This window comes from Cyanistes caeruleus, unplaced genomic scaffold (genome assembly GCF_971803275.1).
Source record: "Cyanistes caeruleus unplaced genomic scaffold, bCyaCae1.hap1.1 HAP1_SCAFFOLD_218, whole genome shotgun sequence".
In the NCBI taxonomy this organism is placed as follows: domain Eukaryota; kingdom Metazoa; phylum Chordata; class Aves; order Passeriformes; family Paridae; genus Cyanistes; species Cyanistes caeruleus.
Genome location: NW_028256002.1, coordinates 63,424 through 72,975, shown reverse-complemented (window position 1 = coordinate 72,975; position 9,552 = coordinate 63,424). Strand labels below are relative to the sequence as shown.

General features: G+C 57.7%; 1 protein-coding gene across 1 annotated transcript; it reads right to left on the bottom strand.

The window, feature by feature from the left end:
• Positions 1-1,544: 1,544 nt before the first annotated feature.
• LOC147645599 (serine/threonine-protein kinase pim-1-like) lies at positions 1,545-8,869 on the bottom strand (the record flags this gene model as incomplete). The annotated part of the gene is made up of 9 exons (XM_086874432.1): positions 1,545-5,149; positions 5,585-5,675; positions 5,856-6,015; positions 6,356-6,524; positions 6,762-6,915; positions 7,150-7,326; positions 7,940-8,306; positions 8,511-8,561; positions 8,666-8,869. Coding segments are annotated over 5 exons (906 nt in total), but the record flags the coding sequence as incomplete, so codon positions are not given.
• Positions 8,870-9,552: the final 683 nt, after the last annotated feature.

The following is a 9,552-nucleotide window of genomic DNA, read 5'->3' as shown; positions in this document are numbered from 1 at the left end:
GTTTGCCCCAACGACCCCTTTGGAAAATGCTCTGATCCACGGGGCTCCATGTGAAGGTTGATGTGACACTGAGGGACTTGCACACCAATTCCAGCCAGGAGCTGGAAATTGGGATCCTCTCCCCTTCGGCTGGAGAATTGCCAGGTCCCAGTCCCTGATGGGCACCCAGGCTCCTGGCTGGAATTGGTGTGGAAGTCCCTCAGTGTCACATCAGCCTTCACATGGAGCCCCGTGGATCACAGCATTTTCCAAAGGGGTCGTTGGGGCAAACAGGGAGATTTGCTCTGGCAGCATCTGTAAAACAATATCCCATAATATCAGCTTGTTGTGGCAGAGAACACTTGGCTGCAGGGACATATTTCCATTGTTCCTGCCCAGGTCTCAGGATTCAAAGTGTTGTCTTTCCCCAGAGCTGTTCCTTCAGCTGCCTCTGGAGGCCCATTTGGCCTCTGGACCAATTATTAGGACTGGTGAATCCAAACTCTTGATCTCCATGAACAGAGGTGATTTGAGGTAGATGTTCTTCTTTCACAATTGTTTTTAAAACTGCAGTATTAATAACTGTAATACCCTGCCATGGGGTTGGAAAACAAAATCTTGTTCATTATTGTTTAACAGACTTACTTTAATTTCTCCTTGATAATCTGCATCAATTCCTCCTCCCATGACATCAACACTTTGCAAGGCCAAGCTCAAGTGAGCAGTTACCAAACCAAAGCGTCCTGGAGGAATCTGAATTCCTGTTCTTGTATTGTTAACTTTCACTTGCTTTGGCTTTTTCCTAATTAATTCCAGTGCAGGAAGGTCCAGCCCTGCAGCCTCTGGGGTGGCCCTGTCAGGGGCCATCACACCCAGAACCATTTCCCAGGCAGTCCAAGTCTCACTGTCCATGGTTGTGTTTGCAAATTGAGTGCAGCCCTGCACACCCAGGGGTTTCCATTTCCCCAGAGGGCCCATTGTTAAGGGCATGGAACACATCTGGGAGATGGGTTCTCCACCAGGACAGGTTCCCATCTCCTCATTTTATCAACTGCTCTTTTAACAACTCCTTCACCTCTTCAACCAATCCTGCAGCTTGTAGAGAGTCTGGTACATGAAAAACCCAGCAGTCTTAATCAGTGTGTTTTTCACAGGAACAGACAAAGCATTCTGCATCATAGTATCAACAAACCCTATAAAAATAGCCAGTTTTATCCCTTCCTCCTTTATTCCTTGTATACAATTCACAAAGTTTACCATTGACATTTGGGTCTTTGCCAGTCCTTTTTTGTAGGGTATTTAGTGTTACAGTGAGCAGCCAAAGCTCACAAATTGGTATTTTCAGCATTATTTCACATTATTGAGTTTTGGTTATATATATAAATATATATTATTGTGTTGTTATTGTTATTGTTATTATGTTACTTGCACAAACAAACCTGAACTCAAGACTAAAACCTTTTTCTGTACCTTCATGTGGGAGCATTCCAAAAAACAACTGTTCCTTCTGTTGGTGCTGTTAAGAAAATCCATCCCTGTCTTCCCAAACCCACAAGTTCTTTTCCTTTTTCCATATGCAATGTTTGGATGCATTTTAAGACATCCTGCGGTTCAGCCTCTTTTAACCGACTGCCCCACTGCTCGCACGATGCTCCCACCTCAGCCCCACTCCAGAGCCAGTGAACTCTGGGGAGGGCTTCCCTTCTGGGAATTTCAGATGGGACTGATTCCTTACATTTACATTTAAAAAGTGATATTTTGTTGTGATCTGGCCAGACTTTGCCAGTTTTGTTTCACCAGTGGGCAGGGTCAGCACCAAAGGCACCAACACCACCTAAAGGAATCAGTGTCACTTACTGCAGCTCCAAGCAGCAAAGGATCACAAAAGGAGCAGCTCAGCAATGCACCCAATCATCACTGCCAAAGATTGCCTGCAGGCATTAACAAAGATCCAGTTCCCCTCAGACTTTGCCATCCCCAGATCCACCCATCAGCTGGGGAAGCTGTCACAGCCAAGGACTGGAGAGCCACTCCCGGACACTGGGAAATCCTGCAGGTGCCTCCAGCCACAGGTGAGGCTCAACCCCGGCTGTGAGAGAGGGCCCAGGTTTGATAGTGCTGAATGAACAAACTGACAGCACTTCTGCTGTGGGAACATCTGGTTTCATCCTCCTCTTGCATCCCTACCAAAGCCTGGCCAGGCCTCAAGGAGGAACCAAGGGAGTTGACTCTGTCCATACACCCCAAACAAGGCCAGATGTCAGATTGAATGGCCTTGTCTGGCTTCTAAACACAGAAAGGTCAATCCATGTTTCATTGATGAGTGGATCCATCTATCACAGTGCTAATGACCATGCATATTTCAGTAATGAGCAGACAGACAGATAACCTCTGGTTGGAAGGTTCATCCAGAGGTCACCTTTGGCTCAGGGCCTGTTGTTCAGGCCTCACTCAGGGCCTGTTGTTCAGACCTTGGCACTTCAGGGACGAGGTTTAGTGCTGGGCTTGACACTGCTGCGTGACTGGCTGGACTGGATGAGCTCAGAGGCCTTTTCCAGCAAAATGGATTCTATAATTGCAGGATTCTATCTGCTGCATTCAGCTAGGTCCATTACTTAGCAGCATTACTTTGGCCCAAAAGCCCCCTCTTACTCAGCTCTTGTGGCCTGAGGCTTCAGCTCCTTCAGCTCCTGGTGCTGAGCTGCTCACACTGAACGAGACGACTCAGAGAGAAGAATACAGTTCATCCAATTCCTTCTGGGACACAGAGAGGGGAGGTGTGAAAACAGGAGCATTGTTAGGTGTGGCCTCTTCTCTGCCCTTCACACCTTTCAGGGCTTTGAACCAGCCAAGAGCTTCCTCCAGGAGTTCAATGAAGCAGCTGTTCCTGCTCCCAGGTCTGGCTCTTCCCAGTCTCTGACCTTGACTGCTTTTGTCCCTCTTGCTGTGCCCTCTGCTCCCCCAAGGGCTCGGTGGCTGCTGCCCAGGACTGTGGGACTGGCACAGATCAAGGGGTCGAGCCCCTCCTTTCTGTGCCCTTGGAGCTGCCTGGTCACAGCAGCCTTTTCCATCTGGAAGCTCCACATGGGGAGGGAGTCCCCAGCTCTGTTCCTGGCGTAACATGCAGGAGCCCAGGGCTGCCATCTCAAGTACCTGCTGGCACTGAGGGCTCCCAGGTGCCTCAGGCTGCTGTGACACCGCTGCACAGGGAGGGAAGCATGGCAGAGGCTGCACTGAAAGTCAGCTCCATGTGCTGGTGTTGGTACTGCTGCGGGTGCTGGCACTGCTGGTGCTGGTGCTGCTGGTGCTGGTGGTGCTGGCACTGGTGGTACTAGTGCTGCTGCTGGTGCTGGTGCTGGTGCTGCTGCTGGTGGTGCAGGTGCTGGTGGTGGTGCTGCTGGTCCTGCTGGTTCTGGTGCTGCCACTGATGCTGCTGGTGGTGATGCTGGTGCTGCAGGTGCTGCCCCTGCTGCTGCTGTGCTGGTGCTGCTGGTGCTGGTGCTAGTGCTGGTGCTGCTGCTGCTGCTGCTGCTGCTGCTGCTGCTGCTGCTGATCCTGCCCCTAGTGATACTGCTGGTGCTGCTGGTGCTGGTGATGCTGCTGCTGGTACTGGTGCAGGTGCTGCTGCTGCTGCTGCTGCTGCTCGCACTGGTGGCAGTGCTGCTGCTGGTTCTGCTGGTGCTGGTGCTGCCACTGATGCTGCTGGTGGTGATGCTGGTGCTGCAAATGCTGCTGCTGCTGCTGCTGCTGCTGCTTCTGTGCTGGTGATGCTGGTGCTGCTGGTGCTTCTGCTGGTGCTGCTGCTGGTGCTGCTGGTGCTGGTCCAGCCCCTGGTGCTGCTGCTGGTGCTGCTGGTGCTGGCAGTGCTCGTGCTGCTGTTGCTGGTGCTGGTGCTGCTGGTGCTGGTGCTGGCACTGCCGCTGGTGCTGCTGGCACTACTGGTACTGCTGCTGTTGCTGCTGCTGTTGCTGCTGCTGGTGGTGCTGCTGGTGGTGCTGGTGCTGCTGGTGCTGATCTTGCCCCTGGTACTACTGCTGGTGCTGGTGGTGCTGCTGGTGGTGGTGCTTCTGGTGCTGCTGGCACTGGTGGTGCTGCTGGTGCTGGTGCTGCTGCTGCTGGTGCTGCTCGTGCTGGTGGTGGTGCTGCTGCTGGCACTGCTGGTGAAGCTAGTGCTGGTCCTGTCCCTGGTGCTGCTACCGCTGCTGGTTCTGCTGGTACTGCTGGTGCTGCTGGTGCTGCTGGTGCTGCTGCTGCTGCTAGTGCTGCTGGTGCTGGTACTGCTGGCACTGCTGGTGCTGTTGGTGTTGGTGCTGGTGCTGCTGGTGCTGCTGGTCCTGCTGCTGCTGCTTCGGCTGCTGGTCGTGCTGCTGCTGGTGCTGCTTTTGGTGCTGCTGCTGCTGTTGGTGCTTCTGGAGCTGGTTCTGCTGGTGCTGCTGCTGGTGCTGATCCTGCCCCTGGTGCTGCTGCTCGTGCTGCTGCTGATCGTGCTGCTGGTGGTGCTGCTGCTGGTGCTGCTGCTGAAGCTGGTGCTGGTGGTGGTGCTGGTACTGCTGCTGCTGCTGCTGCTGCTGCTGCTGCTGGTGCTGCTGCTGATGCTACTGCTGGTGCTGCTGGCGCTGGTGCTGCTGCTGGTGGTGCTGCTGCTGCTGTGATCATATTTCCAGCACTGCCCCACACTGAGGGATCAGATCGAGGCACTGCTGCTGCTCCCTCGGGACCAGCCCCAGTTTGGTTGTTGCTGTCAGTGCCAGCAGAAGCCGTGGCTGGAGCAGCGGGTGCTGACAGTGCCCCAAGGCCCAGGGCTGGAGGGGTCCCTGGGCTGGGGCTGGGAGGGAGCTGCCCCTTGTTCTCCCTGTGCCTCACGCAGAGCTGGGCCGGGCACAAGTGGGGCAGCAGAGCCAACAGGGAGCCTGCGAGTCTCTTCCAGCCGTGCCTGCTCAGAGTTTGGCCTTGGAGCTTCAGGTGGGCAAAGGCAGCTGCTCTGCTCCCTCTGCGTGTGCCCGTGTTCAGCAGTGCTGCTCCATCAGTCTGTGCCCAGCAACGGGGAAAAGCCTCAGCCCTGCAGGGCCAGGAGCTGCCGGGCTCTGCCTGAGCAGCTCAGCCAGCGGGAAGGGAGCTGCTCCACACAGGAACCAGGAGCAAAGGACACTCCTTTTTCATAGCATGATTTCTGTTTTAAGGGGAAAAATGCGGAAAAATAAAAGAAACTTCTATAAAATGTGAAAGATAAAAACAGAACCCAAGCGTACAGTGAAAAATCTTCTCTAACTTTGAATTAAGGTGTAATTGGTCTTTTGAAACATAAAACACAGTTATTTACTTTGTAGATGTGCTGATGGCATGATGCATCTTACCGGCCTCAGAAACCTTTCTGAAAAAGTTTTTGGGGTTTGATTCCAATATTGTTATTTTAAATTGTGGTGAAATTGGAGTGAAGCAAGAAGAAAGTGCTTTGCGCCTTGCCAGCTCCAAGCAGCACTGGGAATCTAAACTCTGTCAAACCCCAAATCCTTTAGAAGGTGCCCTTCCTTCTCACCCTGTGAATGAGCTGCACATTCCCTTTCAAACATTCAGGGGTTTCTTAAAGATGCAAAGTCCCACTTACAGCTTTTTGCTCTGGTTTGGAAGTGCAGAGGGGCGATTCTTCATCCATCAGCTCCAGACTGCACTGCCTCAGGAACACAGCAGTGGCACTTCTAGAGGAGGAAGAAAGTGCAATTGCACAATTGCAGCCAAAAAGAAAGGAAGAGTGGGACACAGAAAACATCCTGTGCAGATGCAGGCATTCAGCTGGGACTGTGGAGAGTTTGGGTCCTTGCCAATTGGATGTGTGTCCCTAACTGCAATCTCTTGGCCTGCAGGAGAGTCTCACTCACCTGCAAAAGCAGAAAGCTCAGGCGCTGTGCTGGGAACGGGCTCGTGTGATGCAAAGCTGTCAGAGCAATGGGAGGGCAGGGTGAGCCCAGCTGTGCCTGGGGCTGAGCCCAGCAGAGCCCTGGCAGAGCCCAGAGCAGCCTCAGCATCCGCAGAGCCCGGCTGCAAGGAGAGAAACCAGAAACCGCCCGTCAGCTGAAGGCTCCTGTCCCCTTGTCCCAGCCACCCGCGGTGCCCAGGCCATGCTGGCCGTGCTCAGAGCTGGGCCCAAAGCTGCCCATCACTGCTGCCTTTGGGAGCAGAGCAGGAGGGCAGGCCATGTGCCCAGCCTGCAGCCAGCCACGGCAGACCCAGCCCCTCAGCAGCTGTCCAGAGACAAAAAGCAGCTTGGCAGCCAACTGAAGAATTGCTTGCATCCACCCCAGCCAAGGGGGGAACCTTTGGTGCCTCGCCAGGCTGTGCCATGCCCAGATCTGGGAGCATCCCCTGGCTGTGGACTCACCTGCAAATTGGGCGTGGAGCGAGTCTTTGAAGAAGACATGCCAGAATTGAAATCCATCATCTTCAGCTGGCCAGCTGGAGGAAGAGATTGCCATCCTTGAGGTTGTCCTTGGTGTCTCCAGCAGCAGCCCCAGCTGGTAACAGCTTCTCCAGGGGCTCCTTCTCCTTGCCTAGGGGCCAGACCAGGCTGTCAGTGCTCTGCCCAGGGTCCCAGCCATCAGTGAAGCAGACAAGCAAAAGCAGGGGGAATGGTGGCCACCAGTGCTTGCCACACCAGGTGTCCAGCTCAGCTCCAGCCCAAGAGCTGTGTGTTCCCTTCTGATGACCCCTGCTCAGAGCTACAGGCACGACAAAAACAGCCTGGTTTGCTTTGCCACTGATTGCCAAGAAATGTGTGGAGCTGTTACCTGCCAGGCCCCTGGATCCAACTGTGCATGTGGATCTCTCCCATCTCCTAGGGCAGATGAACAGCCTGCATCCAAGGATCGCGCAAAAGGTCTTCTAAGGATGGCCTGTCCGAGGGTTGCATGGACAAACACCTCTTAATAATATCTTGGCATTCTGAAGAGAGAAACCAGGAATCACCAGTCAGTTGGAGAAGTTGCCGCCCCCTTCCAGTGCCCAGGCCATGCTGGGTGTGCCCAGAGCTGGGCCTAAACTTCCCCATGGATTCCCTGTTTGCAGGAGAGCAGGACATGTGCCACCTCCTCAGCAGCTGCCAGAGCAGGATGCTCATAAGCCCACTGCTGTCTCCCAAGCCTGGTGTTCCCCCTGTGCCCAGAGATGAGGATTCACCTTGGGAGAGCCGTCGTGGGAACAAGATCCGCCCCCAGATGATCTGCTGGCCCCTCATGAATGGGTGCTTCCCTATGACCAGCTGGTAGAGCAGGAGGCCCAGGGACCAGATTGTTGCTGCCTGGCCATGGTAGCGTTGCTGGCGGATCCACTCTGGTGGGCTGTAGGACAGGGTTCCTGTGGAACACAGATGGAGCTCATCAGGGGGATGCTGCTGCTCCCAGAGCCTGGCCCCAGCATCCCTGGGCATGTGGGGGCTGCCCCAGCGGCACACGGGGTGACCCACTGCCCTCTTGCCAGCACCTGGCACTTGGCTACAAACCCAGGGTTGGAAAAGAAGCCACTGCTGCTGGAAGAGGGCAGCAGAAGCACTGGGGAGGCCCAACCATGACAAGCAAATAAAAACCCACCCCGTGGTAGAGAAAACACACTCTCCTCCCTGCCTGCATGGCCTCCAAAACATTGTTAATAGGCCAAGGCAAACGTGGGGAGCAGAGGAGTTCAAGCCCTTCCTCGCTGACTCACTAAACTCTCTGGGGCATGGGGTCAGACCCCCGCCCTCTGCTACCCCCATGGGGGTTTTTGTCAGGCTGGCTGTCCCAGCCCCAGCCCAGGGCACAGTGGGTGCTGAAGGCTCTTGGCAGGGCTGGGAGCTGGCCCCCCTCACACACCCATCCAAATCAATTTGCCTCAAGCATTGATCCCATCCTGGCAGCACCACGGGAAATCCCTGGTGCCACAGCCAGGCTGGGCCATGAGATGGCCAGGAGCATCCCCTGCGAGGGCTCACCTGCAAACTGGGTGTAGGCTGTGTCTTGCAGGAAGGCGCCACAGCCAAAGTCGATCAATTTCAGCTGCCCTGTGGCCAGGTCGAGCAGGATGTTCTCCGGTTTTATGTCCCTGTGCAGGACCCCGCAGCTGCTGCAGTGCTGCACGGCCTCCAGCACCTGGCGAAAGAGCCCCCGAGCCTCCTCCTCTGGCAGGAACCTCCGCTCCGCCAGCAAATGCGAGAGGTCCTGGCACCGCTGTGGACGCTCCAACACTAACACGAAGCTGTCGGGGAGCTCAAGCCACTCCAGCAGCTGAATGACTGCAGCACAGCCAGAGGACACCCTGTCCAGCAGCACAATCTCCATGGGAGCACGGGTGCCGTCGGGCTGCGGGAGGAGCACGGTGCTGTCAGTGGGGCTGAGGCCGGGCCAGGGCTCTGGGACCCCTCAGCCAGCCCGGGATGCTCTGCACACCTCGCTCACCCCACGCCCGCTCTCCCCGCAGGGCTCTCGGCGGCTCCCACCCCGCCGGGCCCCGGCTCATCCCTGCCCGGCACGCCCCGGCTTCTGCCGCTGGCCCCGCACACTCACCAGCTCGCCCCAGAGCCGGACGCGATCCCGCGGCACACATTTGATGGCCACCTGCGAGCAAGGAGCAGCAAAGGCTTGAGCTCGCTGCCCGCCCCGCCGCGCCCCCGCCATCTCCTCCGCCCCCTCCTCCTCCTCCTCCTCTGCCCACCGCTCACCGGGGCGCCGTCCGAGAGTCGCGTGGCCGCGAAGACGCTGCCGAAGCCGCCGCGCCCCAGCAGCGGGCCCAGCTCGTAGCGCTGCTGCAGGGCCTCCTGCGCCTTCCCTGGGGGCGAGTCGCGGCCATCAGCGCTCGGCCCGGGGACAGAAACGGCCCCCGAGCGCTCCCCGAGCTCGCCGGGCCGGGCATCCGCAGGCGTTCCCTCATTGGAACGCGGCAGCGGCGGCTCGGGGCCAGCGGCCGCGCTGCTGAGCGGCGGAGCTCGGGCCGGGGAAGCCGCAGCGGAGGCGGCGGCAGCGGCCGCGCCGCCTGTGTCCTCCGCGGGCCCCGGGAGGAGCCGGGGCCGGGGCCGGGGTCGGGACCGGAGCCTGCGTCGGGGCCGGGGCCGGGATCGGGCAAGGCGGAGCCAAAGGGCAGCGATTCCGCCCCAGCCCCAGGCAATGATGCCCGCCCAGCAGCGCCAGCGCCAGCACAGCCAGAGCCCAGCGGAGCCGAGACCACGGCGGGACGGTCGGGGCCGGGGCCGGGGCCGGGGCAACCCCGCCTGGGCCCGTGGGCGGGTCCGGGGGCGGGCCGGGGGCATGGCCCGGGCGGGTACGGGGAGAGGGAACCTGGAAGAGGGGGAGACGCAGGAAAAGGGAGACCCGGAGGGAATGTGGGACAGTGGGAAAGGGAGAGGAGAGACAGAAAAGTGATAAATTGGCTGCTTTCGCTGCTTCCACTGCTGCTGCTGCCGCCGCTGCTGCTGCTGCCGCTGCTGCCGCCGCTGCAACTGAAGCACCGGGACCGTTTGTCCCCGTGTCCGTTTGTCCGTTGCCCGCTCGGCCCCGGCCCGAGCCCCGCACTCCCCGGGCAGCCCCTGAGCCTTGCCAAACACGGGAACTT